Here is a 16773-nt window from a genome sequence, read left to right on the forward strand (position 1 = left end):
CGCACTGCAAGTACTGTACAAACTTCACAAAACTGACTGCCACAAAAAAACACTTTCTGTCACCCCCATATCTCTGACACGCAGCCAACAACAACACAGCCGGTAACGTACCTGTCAGACCAACGGCACTGGCGCAAAGGACGGCTAGAGGGAAGGCAGGAATGAGAGACTGGCGAAAGGACGGCAGGAATGACAGACGAACGGAGGCCTCCGACTCCCAGAGAACAGCAACTCGTGTGTCCGCCTGTTGGTCGCTTCGAGTTTTCCGTCACTCCGAGATCGTCGCTCATTGGTCGATGCTGAAGCAGGGACAGTAGGTGACGCAGAGGGCTGCTGGTCTGTGGTTGGTGGACGTCACGGGAAAGTGATGACGTATATAAACATGTCAAGGTAAACCGCCGGGGTTCCATTCCGGTGCAGGGAGTTACTCATGTTGCACATTTGAGAGCTATATGATGAGACAGTACTAGTGTTTTGAAACACACTCCCTCCCGCAAATGTACAGTGCGGCAGTGATCGCGATAACATTGAAGTGACGTCACTGTCAGCATGGCCTACCGAACAGGGAGACACTGAACTCGGCAGAAAGCGGTTTCACCTCCAATCCTGAATATCCGCTTCTATTAAAGCTTGTCTTGTTACCGCCGCAGCTTGTCTCTCGTGTAATCATGGTAATCCAGTAAATCCACTCTAGATAGTCCCTTCCATTGCCTTAACTTTATCAAATTAAGGACATAACATATAGAGTAGAGTAGAGTAAAGTAGAGTAGAGTAGAGTAGAGTACGGAGTAGAGTACGGAGTAGAATAATATATAATACATAAGCATGATAATATATAAGCATACAATATGAAAATTTATCCTGGTTCGCGAGTCATACTGGTTGGCATTAGTTGTTGCAGAACTCCTCTGCCCCGTCTATGGATCTAGTCTATGATTTGTAGGACATCGTGAGTGAACACCTCAACTTTCGGGAAATCAGTGTGCCCCCTAATCTCCAAGCATATCTATAGGTTGCGAAGACCGTATCAAACTGGCAGAAGCTTCGAAGAAGTATGTTTTGCTTGGATTGCTATACAAGCTCCCTCTTCCAGTTGGATACGGTCTTTGCAATCCATTGGGCCTGCTTGGAGACTATGTGCCCCCCTCGACATTACAGCCTAGTAGGATGTTCATATCCAGAAAATTGACGCTGTTGGTGTTTCGAAAATATCAGCACCCCATCGTCATGACATCTCCTCGTCATGACACCCCTCCCCCATCGTCATGACATCTCCTCGTCATGACACCCCTCCCCCATCGTCATGACATCTCCTCGTCATGACACCCCTCCCCCATCGTCATGACATCTCCTCGTCATGACACCCCTCCCCCATCGTCATGACATCTCCTCGTCATGACACCCCTCCCCCATCGTCATGACATCTCCTCGTCATGACACCCCTCCCCCATCGTCATGACATCTACTCGTCGTGACTCCCCTCCCCATCGTCATGACACCCCTCCCATCGTCATGACACCCCTCCCAATCGTCATGACACCCCTCCCAATCGTCATGACACCTCTCCCCATCGTCATGACACCCCTCCCAATCGTCATGACACCCCTCCCCATCGTCATGACACCCCTCCCAATCGTCATGACACCCCGTCCCCCTCGTCACGACACCCCGCCCCCCTCGTCATAACACCCCCTCGTCATGATACCCTTCCCCCCTTCTATTTTCTCAGCGATCAGCGGAGCCTGGTAGAGGCTACATTATTTATCCCTGTGAGCCTTGCTGGTAGGGACACTATTGTTGATTGGCTGTTCATCCCCTGGAGGGACACTATTGTTGATTGGCTGTTCATCCCCTGGAGGGACACTATTGTTGATTGGCTGTTTTCCCGCGGAATGATGCGGGATCACCGCCTGCCCCGCGGCCTGACGGGATTTCCCACGCAGCGATCTTCAAGCAGATGCTGGGAGGGAGGATCAGGACGTTTTCTGAAAACCCTATAAACAAGAGAACTCTGAAGCCCAGCTATCTGAGAAACAAGGCAGACAACAAAATGATACAATCCTCCACCCCAACATCTGCTTGGAGAAAGTGATTGCAGGCTGGCCGACGGGTCCGGTTAGAGTCAGCTGCGGTTAGAAAAACGCGGGAACGTCCGGAGGGTCCGGCTGTAGTTCTAGTTCTAGTTAAATGTCTGCAAACTCCCTGGTACGTACAAGGGATATCAGCAGAGAAAAGTCGGCTGCAGTTAGAAAAACACGGGACGTCCGGAGGGACCCAGAATTCATCAGGAGCGATCAACTCCGGCACGCTTGGCTGATCACGTGATTACACCTGTGACCTGTGCTGACCTTTGCTATACCCCCCCCCCCGCGTCAGGTGAGCCTGGGCAGCACCAACCACATTGTGTGGATGACGTCACCAGTGAGAGAAATGGCCTGACTGAAGGAGTAGGAGAGGTTCCGATCGGGGGGCTAGTGGTGGCTGCAGTTCTTAACGCTGCCCTCCCTCCACAGCTAATAGCCCCCCGATCGAAACCTCTGCTTAGAGAAAGGAAAGTGATCTCGAACCAGTTTAGCTCAAATGAACTCAATGAACAGATGAGCTATTCTTCCACTGGTCGTGATAGAGTGGACAGACGCTATGTATGTACAGTATTTACAGGTTGGGGAAATTCCCCTAGCTCTTTTCGACAAGCACAATGAACAGTGGACCACTTTGCATGTTGATACACGTTGTTATACTATATAAAATCGAAGGATTATAGAAAGTCTGAGGGTGATTTTAGTGATTTTTATTGATAATTGGAAAAGATATAAACTTTTCATGTATCGATGTGTTTGCTTTTGTGTTTTGTTAAGTTGTGATGCTGTCATCATTCAGGCGTTTCATGGCTTTCATGTTTGGCGCGAGTTCGTCCCAGTTGAAGACTTGTACAATCTTACACACCGCGAAAATCCGTACTGCTGTTATCGAAACGGCACAATGAGGGGCAACAGCACTATACTTGATTGGTGTTCCTTTTTTGCCACGAAACATTTCATTCGAGATTACTGGGACCGTGCCGCACAGTGTCAGTGGCCCGGCGTAAGTTTGAACGTTGATGTTTTTGCTGAGGCGGGCCGCGCACAGCCCACGGTCATGGACTGCTAATAAGCGTAACCGAGAACTCTGGAAGTTCGTAGGTTTCCTTCTTATGAAAACAAGGCTGTTGTTCTAAGATTCCTGTACTACTGTTGATGGTAATAAGCCACCCTTTTTACATTTAATTTTTTGGATGCACTCGTATTTTGAGACTCAGTGGCAAATCATGGTTGAGGAAGGTACGTTTAATCAAATTAATGCGTCCACATCAACGCCGAGAAGTGCCAGGAATGCTTTCCCACCACGCGCGCAGCTTCAGTGGAAAACACAAAATGACCATATAAGCCATGCGCACTTCTCAATTTTTTAACCGACCTCCAGCAAACTGTGTGTCTAAATGTCAAAAATGTCAAAGTGAGATTTGGCCTCATTTGACCGGCGGACAAAAAAGACACTGTCCTGCCGTGGTTTATTTTGCCCAGAAATGGCTCTAAAATGCACCAGAGAGCATCTAGATTTTGAAAAGTTTCCGGGGGAGGCCCCTCAGACCCCCCCCCCCTCCACGACAGGGGGTGGAACCCCCTCTCGTGCTTTCCCCCAGCGCAGCTTACGCTGCGAGCCTTCGTGGCCTCCGGCCACGTCAGAGCTGCGTCCCACCGTTCCAAAAATCCTGGATCCGCCGATGACGGCTTAACGTCCAGTCCAAAGGACTGCGACCCTTTCCGATAGCGTGCATGTCGGGGTGAGCGGCTCAGCCGGGATCGAACCCGAGGCCGCCGAAGTTCTAGTTCCAGAGGCAAAATCGCTAACCACTGGACTACGCACGCTACGAATTCGTACGTCTCGCAGAACTGTGGATTCTACAGTATAAACTGTGCAAATTCTACGCAATGTACCAATCTATGCCCCTTCCCCCCTTTTACCCTTGGCACCAAAGAAATAATTACATTTGAATAGCGAACAGCCTCGCGTTCACGGTTGTGAATGCAAAGCGACTTCTGGCGGAAGAAAATCGAACCACAGACGGCTGCTGACTGAGATAGCCGCATGTCCCCCTGGGAGTACTTACGTGGCCCTTTCCCGTTTTCATATAGCCTGGAATCCAGTCCTGTTAGCTGTATTCCATATGCATAGGCGTGGTAGCGACCGTTAGAGGCAGACTGAAACTAACAAAACTGGATTCCAGGCTAAAGTTCAAATGCACTTCTAACGGTCTGATTCACTTCTCACGTTGCCAAGCCATGCATTATCAATTCGTCCCTTTAAGTTTGACACAAAACCGACCTGCGGTTTGGGTCGATGTGTTCGGACAGACTGCTTGCACGTGCCAGGAGTAAAAAAGAGCAGGGCGCGCTCAGAAGCCTGCTGTGGAGGCTAGCGTGGCGGGTTAAGCGCCGCTTGAGAAGCCTGCTGTGGAGGCTAGCGTGGCGGGGTAGAAAGGCCGCTTATAGAAGCCTGCTGTGGAGGCTAGCGTGGCGGGGTAGAAAGGCCGCTTATAGAAGCCTGCTGTGGAGGCTAGCGTGGCGGGGTAGAAAGGCCGCTTATAGAAGCCTGCTGTGGAGGCTAGCGTGGCGGGGTAGAAAGGCCGCTTAGAAGCCTGCTGTGGAGGCTAGCGTGGCGGGGTAGAAAGACCGCTTAGAAGCCTGCTGTGGAGGCTAGCGTGGCGGGGTAGAAAGACCGCTTAGAAGCCTGCTGTGGAGGCTAGCGTGGCGGGGTAGAAAGGCCGCTTAGAAGCCTGCTGTGGAGGCTAGCGTGGCGGGGTAGAAAGGCCGCTTAGAAGCCTGCTGTGGAGGCTAGCGTGGCGGGGTAGAAAGACCGCTTAGAAGCCTGCTGTGGAGGCTAGCGTGGCGGGGTAGAAAGGCCGCTTAGAAGCCTGCTGTGGAGGCTAGCGTGGCGGGGTAGAAAGACCGCTTAGAAGCCTGCTGTGGAGGCTAGCGTGGCGGGGTAGAAAGGCCGCTTAGAAGCCTGCTGTGGAGGCTAGCGTGGCGGGGTAGAAAGACCGCTTAGAAGCCTGCTGTGGAGGCTAGCGTGGCGGGGTAGAAAGGCCGCTTAGAAGCCTGCTGTGGAGGCTAGCGTGGCGGGTTAAGGGCCGCTTATAGAAGCCTGCTGTGGAGGCTAGCGTGGCGGGCTAAGGCCCGGTGAGAAGCCTGCTGTGGAGGCTTGGCGCGGTAATGCGGACCGGGTGGTTATGATGGTAATAACTGCCCTATGATGATGGGGTCGGGCACCGCAGGACGCACCATTAAACCTGCAGCCATAAAAACCCATCAAGGACCCACAACTACCTCCCCTTGGTGCTAAATCATCATCCAGCAGGAAGGGCGCCGGCTTCCCGGGAGTACATGGGCCTGTCCCCGCCAGCCGGACAACCGGGAGAGCATGGCCCTGCCCCCGCCAGCCGGACAACCGGGACCGGGAGAGCATGGGCCTGCCCCCGCCAGCCGGACAACCGGGAGAGCATGGCCCTGCCCCCGCCAGCCGGACAACCGGGACCGGGAGAGCATGGTCCTGTCCCCGCCAGCCGGACACTCACTTCCCAGGACCGGGAGAACATGGGCCTGTCCGGAACCGGGAGAGCATAGGCCTGTCCCCGCCAGCCGGATACCCGGGACAACATGGGCCTGTCCCCGCAATCCGGACACCGGGAAAACGGGTTTCACTAATTACCGAAAACAACCGAAAACAGCCGCACCCGACAGAAAGGCAGCCGGTTTGCGGATCGGCGGGGCGGGATTAACTCCCCATTACATCATTAACGTCTGCTAATTACAGTGTAATGGCGCGGTTAGGCGGAATCCATTGAGACATTTCACTTCAAAGCTTCCCGCCTGTAGAAATCAATACTTTGAATGCGTCAGAAGGGTAGGATTTGCTTCATGAGATTAAATTGACTTGAAATCATCAGTTTGGCGGAGGAGTACGGTGCTAACTACTATTTCAGGGGCGCAATTCCGGATTATGGGTGAAATTTCCGGGATACCGTCGTGCACTATTTACCCCGTTTAACTAACTTAAAGTCCGGATCCCAAGTCCGGATCCCGACACTCATGTGTCTCTCGTCTCCATCTCCCGAAGTGTCAGCCATGATACCAGTCTCCTTGCATCCTTGTCCGCCAGGGTACCAGTCTCCTTGCAACCTTGTCCGCCAGGATACCAGTCTCCTTGCAACCTTGTCCACCGGAATACCAGTCTCCTTGCATCCTTGTCCGCCAGGATACCAGTCTCCTTGCAACCTTGTCCGCCAGGATACCAGTCTCCTTGCATCCTTGTCCGCCAGGGTACCAGTCTCCTTGCAACCTTGTCCGCCGGAATACAAGTCTCCTTGCAACCTTGTTCGCCAGGATACCAGTCTCCTTGCAACCTTGTTCGCCAGGGTACCAGTCTCCTCGCAACCTTGTCCGCCAGGGTACCAGTCTCCTCGCAACCTTGTCCGCCAGGGTACCAGTCTCCTCGCAACCTTGTCCGCCAGGGTACCAGTCTCCTCGCAACCTTGTCCGCCAGGTTACCAGTCTCCTTGCAACCTTGTCCGCCAGGGTACCAGTCTCCTTGCAACCTTGTCCGCCATGATACCAGTCTCCTTGCAACCTTGTCCGCCAGGGTACCAGTCTTTTTGCAACCTTGTCCGCCAGGGTACCAGTCTCCTTGCAACCTTGTCTGCCAGGGTACCAGTCTCCTCGCAACCTTGTCCGCCAGGTTACCAGTCTCCTCGCAACCTTGTCCGCCAGGGTACCAGTCTCCTCGCAACCTTGTCCGCCAGGTTACCAGTCTCCTCGCAACCTTGTCCGCCAGGGTACCAGTCTCCTCGCAACCTTGTCCGCCAGGTTACCAGTCTCCTTGCAACCTTGTCCGCCAGGGTACCAGTCTCCTTGCAACCTTGTCCGCCATGATACCAGTCTCCTTGCAACCTTGTCCGCCAGGGTACCAGTCTTTTTGCAACCTTGTCCGCCAGGGTACCAGTCTCCTTGCAACCTTGTCTGCCAGGGTACCAGTCTTTTTGCAACCTTGTCCGCCAGGGTATCAGTCTCCTTGCAACCTTGTCCGCCAGGGTACCAGTCTACTTGCAACCTTATCCGCCAGGGTACCAGTCTCCTTGCAACCTTGTCTGCCAGGGTACCAGTCTTTTTGCAACCTTGTCCGCCAGGGTACCGGTCTCCTCGCAACCTTGTCCGCCAGGGTACTAGTCTCCTTGCAACCTTGTCCGCCAGGGTACTAGTCTCCTTGCAACCTTGTCCGCCAGGGTACCAGTCTACTTGCAACCTTGTCCGCCAGGGTACCAGTCTACTTGCAACCTTGTCCGCCAGGGTACCGGTCTCCTTGCAACCTTGTCCGCCAGGGTACCAGTCTACTTGCAACCTTATCCGCCAGGGTACCGGTCTCATTGCAACCTTGTCCGCCAGGGTACCAGTCTCCTTGCAACCTTGTCCGCCAGGGTACCAGTGTCATTGCAACCTTGTCCGCCAGGGTACCAGTCTTTTTGCCACCTTGTCTGCCAAGGTACCGGTCTCATTGCAACCTCGTCCGCCAGGGTAGTACCAGTCTCCTTGCAACCTTGTCCGCCAGGGTAGTACCAGTCTCCTTGCAACCTTGTCCGCCAGGGTATCAGTCTCCTTGCAACCTTGTCTGCCAGGGTACCAGTCTCCTTGCAACCTTGTCTGCCAGGGTACCGGTCTCCTTGCAACCTTGTCTGCCAGGGTACCGGTCTCCTTGCAACCTTGTCCGCCAGGGTATCAGTCTCCTTGCAACCTTGTCCGCCAGGGTACCAGTCTCCTTGCAACCTTGTCTGCCAGGGTACCGGTCTCCTTGCAACCTTGTCCGCCAGGGTACCGGTCTCCTTGCAACCTTGCCCGCCAGGGTACCAGTCTCCTTGTCAAACCAACTTGACGCGATGATTGCATTCCCGCCCGGCTCCACCAGCGTCTCCCGCCTCATCAAAAGTCCATTAAGACGCGGCAGCGCCCGTCAGCCGTGAGGAATTCGCAATCACCACCAAAAAGCATTTTCTTCGGCGCGCGATATCAGCGAGCACGTTAGCGGGGACCGGTGCAAATTGAACCCGGGCGGCGCGGGAATCTGCCGGAAGGGCTGAACATCACTTCTGTCTAATCACGCAGGTATCAAACAAGCATCATCTATTTCATCCCGACTGGGCAACAGCTGCATGTGTAATACACGTGACCAACATGTGACTGGCACGTGATACATGTCTAACCCAAATACCATTGGGTACCCGTCACATCTACTGCGAAGTTTCAATATATGATTGGTCCATAGACATAACGTTACGAGTTATTTGACGAGATAGAGCCCATGTCTGTGTCTGTATAATGTTGGAGCAGCAGCGTTATCTAGTGTCGTTTTCATGCGTAGGGTGAAGAGTACATGTGAAAGAATCTGCGTATTAATTAACATTAGAGGTTCCACATACCAATGATTTAATGCACGAGATGAATGTAACCAATCTCTCAACCAAGGTGGTTTGCCGATCCCTTACAGACGAACTGCTTCTGATGAGGTAATGTCCAGAACTTTCGGTGCATCCTAGCACCTTTACAACGTGGTCACTTTCAGAACTACCACGCACGTAAAGGAATCATCGATGACTCCAACCTCAACTGTCACGTGTACAGAAGTTCAAGACTCTTTGGCAGTACAAGTATACATATGCAGCTCCTGTGGCAAATCATTCACACCGTTTTCCAATTGCTACCATTTCTTAAGTAACCAAGGTCAATCAACTCAAGGTGCCCTACCCCCCCAACCCACCCCCCCCGCCGGTGACACGATAGGGGAAGACCCCCCCCCCCCCCCCCCCACCCCAGCCGGTGACAAGATAGGAGAAGCCCCCCCCCCCCCTCCCAGCCGGTGACACGACAGGAGAAGACCCCCCTCCCTGCCGGTGAGTGAGACGATAGGAGAAGACCCCCCTCCCAGCCGGTGAGTGAGACGATAGGAGAAGACCCCCCTCCCAGCCGGTGACACGACAGGAGAAGACCCCCCTCCCTGCCGGTGACACGATAGGAGAAGCCCCCCCCCCCCAGCCGGTGACACGATAGGAGAAGACACCCCCCCGCCGGTGACACGATACGAGAAGCTCCCCCCACCCCCCGCCGGTGACACGATAGGAGAAGACCCCCCCACCCCCCGATGGTGACACGATAGGAGAAGACCCCCCCCCCGCCGGTGACACGATAGGAGAAGACCCCCCCACCCCCCGATGGTGACACGATAGGAGAAGACCCCCCCCAGCCGGTGACACGATAGGAGAAGACAGCGGGAATTCCACCCGTCAATGAAACACGTCAGCTCCATTTCCAGCTGAGTTGCTGATCCCTCCGCAGATTTCCCCGAACAGCGACGGCAGAAATCAAGGCTGCCAGGAATGTTTGTTCGCTGAGCTGACGAGAAAATGAGTGTTTTAACATTCACAGCAGTTGGTCCGGGTTGTAGCAGCTTCCATGCGGGACGGAAGACGCCCTTGCCGTTCTACAGCCTTCATCATTGGACCAAAACTTTCATTTCACAGATGAAAGATGTAAACTTGCTGATGGCAATACATCATTCGGAAACTGCCAAACACGGCTCTTATGCCTAACCAGGAAGTCTGCTAGACAGTTTTCGTATCAAGCACAAAGCCAAACAACCATGACCATGACCTTCCATACGCACAGGGGTCAGATCAAGGTTTGACCGCTCGCTGCTCAGCCTCTGGCGCCGTTTGGCTATTAGAGATAGCCAGGCCTGAGGACGAACTCTCATCTCCCCATCATGCCTCCCATATCCCCATCACGCCTCCATGTCTCCATCACTCCATTATGCTCTCATCTCTTCACCATGCCTCTCATCTCCCCATCTCCCCATCACGCCACCCTTCCTCCCATCTCCCCATCACCCCACCCTTCCTCCCATCTCCCCATCACCCCACCCATCCTCCCATCTCCCCATCACGCCTCCATGCCTCTCATGTCTCCATCACTCCATCATGCTCTCATCTCTCCACCATGCCTCTCATCTCTCCATCACGCTCTCATCTCTCCACCATGCCTCTCATCTCCCCATCACCCCATCACGCCCTTCCTCCCATCTCCCCATCACCCCATCCTTCCTCCCATCTCCCCATCACCCCGCCCTTCCTCCCATTTCCCCATCATGCCTCCCATCTCCCCATCACGCCTCCATGCCTCTCATGTCTCCATCACTCCATCATGCTCTCATCTCTCCACCATGCCTCTCATCTTCCCATCTCCCCATCACCCCACCCTTCCTCCCATATCCCCATCTCGCCTCCATGCCTCTCATGTTTGCATCACTCCATCATGCTCTCATCTCTTCACCATGCCTCTCATCTTCCCATCTCCCCATCACCCTGCCCTTCCTCCCATCTCCCCATCACCCTGCCCTTCCTCCCATATCCCCATCACCCCACCCTTCCTCCCATATCCCCATCACGCCTCCATGTCTCTCATCTCTCCATCACTCCATCATGCTCTCATCTCTCCACCATGCCTCTCATTTTCCCATCTCCCCATCATGCCTTGGAGTCTGGCGGGATTTCCTGTATAACAAAGTCATTTTCTGCCAAACCTCCAGCCTATCTCACAATATAAACTACTGGCAGTAGTACTCCACTGGGTAATGTGATATCAATACCTATTTCATTCAGTCATCTTCGGCACCTAAAGACTAGCAAGAACATATTTCATTTTTTGCCATATTGTTACGTCTTATCTCTACCCTTTTTCCCTGTGGCAAGCCTAACTCAAGCGCATGTCGGAAATGATGCCTATCATCCCGGGACCCGCCGACCATCAGCGGGCTGATTGGTTTTCGAGTCGGTCCCATCTCGACATGCAGATAAGCGGCGCAACACGAACCGACATCTCGACATGCAGATAAGCGGCGCAGCACGAACCGACATTTCGACATGCAGATAAGCGAAACCAGGGGTGCCAAAGAAGTCATACGAATTTTACGGAATTCATAGGCAGTTTTACGGAATATATACGATCCATTACGAGAAACATACGAACTTTACGGAATACATACGATCCATTACTAAAGAAGCATACGATCCTTGAATTTGTTGGCCATCGCGCTAGCACCGAATCTAGCTTTGTCTGGTCCTCCTAGTTGGTCTAAGCCTACATCAGTCTTAATTTAGTGCAGCTTGAGATTTTTAGAGTTTAGCCGGATGGGATACGCCATTATTAAGCTCTTAAAAGCCAAAATATCGTACGAAGAAGTGGTTATCCTGAGTCCGCCATCTTCAATTTGGCGATCATGCCATGTGACCCAACAAATAGTAAGGATCGTATGTTTCCTCGTAATGGGTCGTATGAATTCCATAATTGCATAAGATTCGTATGTTTCTGCGTAATTGATCGTATGTATTCTGTAAAACTCGTATGAATTCCGTAAAATTCGTATGTTTCTCGAAATTGATCGTATGCATTCAGTAAAACCCGTATGAATTCTGTAAAATTCGTATGAATACTTTGGTACCCCTGGCAACACGAACCGCCGCCGCTCTTCCAGCCAGCACGATAAGGAAGACGGAATGACGGCCCGGCTCCGGCCTGCTGATTGGCTGCTGCCTTACGCGGGACCGAATCAGATAAACCTGACAAAGCGCGGGCCTCGGGGAGAGATTACTGTGGCTGCGGGGAGAGATCACGCAAATGTCACTTCGCTCGGCAGTCAAAATGTCTTCATCATACACGGGGCGGTCCATTCCACGTCTGGGGAGGAGGAACGGCTTCATCGCACACGGGACGGTTCGTTTCACACCTAGGAAGGAGGTCATCACAACGCAATGGAAGGGGGAATGGTAGTAGGGAATGGATATCATTTGAAACGATCACGCCGAAATTATTTTACTTCATCGACGGCGTGTGTTTTAAATCATTGAGGTCTTCCTTCAGTGGCCTAGATAGTCATTGCCAACCATTCTTGTTTGGGGCCTACATGCCCGGCGTGACTTGGACTTTTCCTTTTGTAAAGGAGAAAAAGAAACACTCAAAATGCTCACCTTGTTCCTAAAGACTCAAGACTTTCACTGTCGGTCGAGGATTAAAGATATGCAACATGCCATCAATTTTCTTCATATGCTTTTCACAAAGAAAGAAGGTCAGCATTCTGGGTATTCATTTTCCTCCTTTGACAAAAGAAAAAAGTCCAAGTCACGCCGGGCAAGAGTGGTTGGCAATGACTATTTCGGCCACTGAGGGAAGACCTCAATGATAGAGGACTAGAATAGTTGCGGTCAGAGAAAAAAAAGGGGAGCTAAGGATGCTCGCGATAAACATGGTCCTGTGGGGAGGGTTGAAGAAAGACTGATTGCCGCTGCAGAGTGCCCGAGCCACTGCAGCAGCAGAACACAGTGGATTACATATTTAGGTCACACTGTCCTGGGTCTGTGATCGGTGACGTCACGGTCTCGTGCCCAGGTATCGATCCTTGGTAAGGTGGCCAGCAGCAGCCCCAGGACAACAGCCGACAACACGATCATATCTTTATTATAGCTCAAACAGCTTCATCAATGGTCCGGTAAGCGATTACATGGTTGGGTCGGAGGCTCAGACCCGATGGACGGACGGGCCGGGGAGGAAGAGGCGGAGGCTTCGGCCCGAGGGACGGACGGGCCGGGGACGAAGAGGTGGGGCTCAGGCCCAGAGGCCGGGTAGCGGTTCGGGCTCAGGGAACTGGCGGGCCGGGGCCGGACGGGTGGAGGTCCGTGGGACGGACGGGCCGGGGACAGACGTGTCGAGGCTCGGGCCCGGGGGACGTACGAGCCGCGCACAGACAGCTGCGGGCTCGGGCGACGTACGGGCCGGAGACGGAAGGCTGGAGGCTCGGGCCCGAGTTACGGACGGGCCGGGAATGAACGGATGGGGGGCTCGGGCCCGGGGGACGGACGGGCCGAGGACGAACGGGTTAGGGCTCGGGAAAAATGCGGGCCAGGGACGGACGGGTTAGGGCTCGGACCCGGTGGACGGACGGGCCGGGGACGGACGGCTGGAGGCTCGAGCCCGGGGGACTGATAGGTTAGGGACGGCGCGGCAAGGGAAGTGCGGTCATTCCAGACGCGCCGATATCAATTTATGAATTTGAGTATCGGCTTTCCGATTTCCCACCGCGATACAAATTACTGCGGATAACGACAAGACACGGTCATCAGGCCCTGGCTGGGGGCAATCAATCATCGCAGCTCGGAAAACTCACGCTGCGCTTCCTGCAGTCCGCACGCAGCTACAGAAGCCCGCTGTAAGGCACAGGCACGGAGCTACAGAAGCCCGCTGTAAGGCACAGGCACGGAGCTACAGAAACCCGCTGTAAGGCACAGGCACGGAGCTACAGGAACCCGCTGTAAGGCACAGGCACGGAGCTACAGGAACCCGCTGTAAGGCACAGGCACGGAGCTACAGAAACCCGCTGTAAGGCACAGGCACGGAGCTACAGAAGCCCGCTGTAAGGCACAGGCACGGAGCTACAGAAGCCCGCTGTAAGGCACAGGCACGGAGCTACAGAAACCCGCTGTAAGACACAGGCACAGAGCTACAGAAACCCGCTGTAAGGCACAGGCACGGAGCTACAGAAACCCGCTGTAAGGCACAGGCACGGAGCTACAGAAACCCGCTGTAAGGCACAGGCACGGAGCTACAGAAGCCCGCTGTAAGGCACAGGTACGGAGCTACAGAAACCCGCTGTAAGGCACAGGCACGGAGCTACAGAAACCCGCTGTAAGACACAGGCACAGAGCTACAGAAACCCGCTGTAAGGCACAGGCACGGAGCTACAGAAACCCGCTGTAAGGCACAGGCACGGAGCTACAGAAGCCCGCTGTAAGGCACAGGCACGGAGCTACAGAAGCCCGCTGTAAGGCACAGGCACGGAGCTACAGAAGCCCGCTGTAAGGCACAGGCACGGAGCTACAGAAACCCGCTGTAAGGCACAGGCACGGAGCTACAGGAGCCCGCTGTAAGGCACAGGCACGGAGCTACAGAAACCCGCTGTAAGGCACAGGCACGGAGCTACAGAAGCCCGCTGTAAGGCACAGGCACGGAGCTACAGAAACCCGCTGTAAGGCACAGGCACGGAGCTACAGAAGCCCGCTGTAAGGCACAGGCACGGAGCTACAGAAGCCCGCTGTAAGGCACAGGCACGGAGCTACAGAAACCCGCTGTAAGGCACAGGCACGGAGCTACAGAAACCCGCTGTAAAGCACAGGCACGGAGCTACAGAAACCCGCTGTAAGGCACAGGCACGGAGCTACAGAAGCCCGCTGTAAGGCACAGGCACGGAGCTACAGAAACCCGCTGTAAGACACGGGCACGGACCTACAGAAACCCACTGTAAGACACAGGCACGGAGCTACAGAAACCCGCTGTAAGGCACAGGCACGGAGCTACAGAAACTCGCTGTCAGACACAGGCACGGAGCTACAGGAGCCCGCTGTAAGACACGGGCACGGACCTACAGAAACCCGCTGTAAGGCACAGGCACGGAGCTACAGAAACTCGCTGTCAGACACAGGCACGGAGCTACGGAAACCCGCTGTAAGATACGGACTTACAGAAACTCGCTGTAAGGCACAGGCACGGAGCTACAGAAACCCACTGTAAGACACAGGCACGGAGCTACAGAAGCCCGCTGTAAGACACAGGCACGGAGCTACATCAACCCGCTGTAAGACACAGGCACGGAGCTACAGAAGCCCGCTGTAAGGCACAGGCACGGAGCTACAGAAACCCGCTGTAAGGCACGGAGCTACAGAAACTCGCTGTAAGGCACGGAGCTACAGAAATTCGCTGTAAGGCACAGGCACGGACCTACAGGAACCCGCTGTAAGGCACAGGCACGGAGCTACAGAAACCCGCTGTAAGGCACAGGCACGGAGCTACAGAAACTCGCTGTCAGACACAGGCACGGACCTACAGAAACCCGCTGTAAGGCACAGGCACGGACCTGCATCAAACCGCTGTAAGGCACGGACCTACAGAAACCCGCTGTAAGGCACAGGCACGGAGCTACAGAAACTCGCTGTCAGACACAGGCACGGACCTACAGAAACCCGCTGTAAGGCACAGGCACGGACCTGCATCAAACCGCTGTAAGGCACGGACCTACAGAAACCCGCTGTAAGGCACAGGCACGGAGCTACAGAAACTCGCTGTCAGACACAGGCACGGAGCTACAGAAACCCGCTGTAAGACACAGGCACGGACCTACAGAAACCCGCTGTAAGGCACAGGCACGGAGCTACATCAACCCGCTGTAAGACACAGGCACGGACCTACAGAAACCCGCTGTAAGGCACAGGCACGGAGCTACGGAAACCCGCTGTAAGATACGGGCACGGAGCTACAGAAGCCCGCTGTAAGATACGGACTTACAGAAACTCGCTGTAAGGCACAGGCACGGAGCTACAGAAACCCGCTGTAAGGCACAGGCACGGACCTACATCAACCCGCTGTAAGGCACAGGCACGGACCTACATCAACCCGCTGTAAGGCACGGAGCTACAGAAACTCGCTGTAAGGCACGGAGCTACGGAAACCCGCTGTAAGACACAGGCACGTAGCTACAGAAACCCGCTGTAAGACACAGGCACGGAGCTACAGAAACTCGCTGTAAGGCACAGGCACGGAGCTACAGAAACTCGCTGTAAGGCACGGAGCTACAGATACCAACACTAACACCAACATCCACCTGCCACAACAACATCCACCCGCAACAACTAACGCCACAGTATGACAATCCATGGTCACCTTGTGCCCAGCTACTCATCCAAGGCAAATCGATGCATAGTGATTGGCCTGTTATCAGGCAATGTTTGGTCATTCTGGAAATACAGTAACGCTACAACATCGATGAAGGTTAGACATCGAGATAATAAGTAGTTGTAGTAGCAGTAGTAGAGTAGAGTAGAAACCTTTATTTTCCTTGGATGGCCCTGTCGGCCAGTACAAATAAATACATGGCCGATCTTCCCAGAGGGCCAAGTGGAGAGGGGGGGGGGGGGTGGACGGAAAATAATTTAGAGAAATATGATACCAAACAAATTACAAAAAAATGATAATCAGTAAACCGCCAGGTCACAGTTACTCAAGCAACTGGATAGAATTTGGGAACGGTCAGACGTTTTAGAGCTTTAGACAGCATCCACTCTCTTTCGTTAGTAACTAAGAAAAGGTAGTTGAATGTACCTGAAACGTGTGATCTATCCAGGTACCTTGCGTAACGCCAAAACAATGAATGCTATGGTCCCTTTGTTACCCCCTCGCAGTAGTTTGCCATGGTTCGGTCTGGTCCGGTTATTACGGTTTATACTGTTGACTGAGCGCCGCTATATTTGTTCCAACCCAACACGTTTCCTGGCCATTTCCGCGCGATGTTTTATTTGTTCCACCCCGCCGAGCCTCCCGCCCATCTCCGCGCGGCGTTTCCGCAGCAATCAGCGCCATTATTGCCGCCGTTCCGCCTCCCTGCGCGATCCATACCTGCCCACAGCCCCGATTTGCCGCCTGCTCGACCCATTATTACGGCAATGAAGTTATCAAAACCCCTGCAGAGTTAAACACTCGCAAACATGAAGAAATGCACCTGGCAGGTAAGGTCTTCAGCGCACAGCTGAGCAGGTGCACCTGACAGGTAAGGTATTCAGCTCACAGCTGAGCAGGTGCACCTGGCAGGTAA

The 16773-nt window shown here is 53.9% G+C and overlaps 3 protein-coding genes across 3 annotated transcripts in view; 2 read left to right on the forward strand and 1 right to left on the reverse strand.

Moving 5' to 3' along the window:
- Positions 1-16773, reverse strand: part of LOC136441014 (heparan sulfate glucosamine 3-O-sulfotransferase 6-like) — a 58196-nt gene that overhangs the window by 23920 nt on the left and 17503 nt on the right. The gene's annotated exons all lie outside the window — the stretch shown is intronic.
- LOC136440449 (uncharacterized) lies at positions 9913-10641 on the forward strand. The gene has a single exon (XM_066436498.1). The coding sequence runs from the start codon at positions 9913-9915 to the stop codon at positions 10639-10641; it is 729 nt and encodes a 242-aa protein (XP_066292595.1).
- Positions 12637-13053, forward strand: LOC136440450 (S-antigen protein-like). The gene has a single exon (XM_066436499.1). The coding sequence runs from the start codon at positions 12637-12639 to the stop codon at positions 13051-13053; it is 417 nt and encodes a 138-aa protein (XP_066292596.1).

This window comes from Branchiostoma lanceolatum, chromosome 8 (assembly GCF_035083965.1).
Source record: "Branchiostoma lanceolatum isolate klBraLanc5 chromosome 8, klBraLanc5.hap2, whole genome shotgun sequence".
Classification (NCBI taxonomy): domain Eukaryota; kingdom Metazoa; phylum Chordata; class Leptocardii; order Amphioxiformes; family Branchiostomatidae; genus Branchiostoma; species Branchiostoma lanceolatum.

What these genes read in the sequence shown, in the direction of transcription:
- LOC136440449 (XM_066436498.1), top strand. Translation starts at nt 9,913, where the DNA reads ATGCCTCTCATCTCCCCATCTCCCCATCACGCCACCCTTCCTCCCATC.
- LOC136440450 (XM_066436499.1), top strand. Translation starts at nt 12,637, where the DNA reads ATGGTTGGGTCGGAGGCTCAGACCCGATGGACGGACGGGCCGGGGAGG.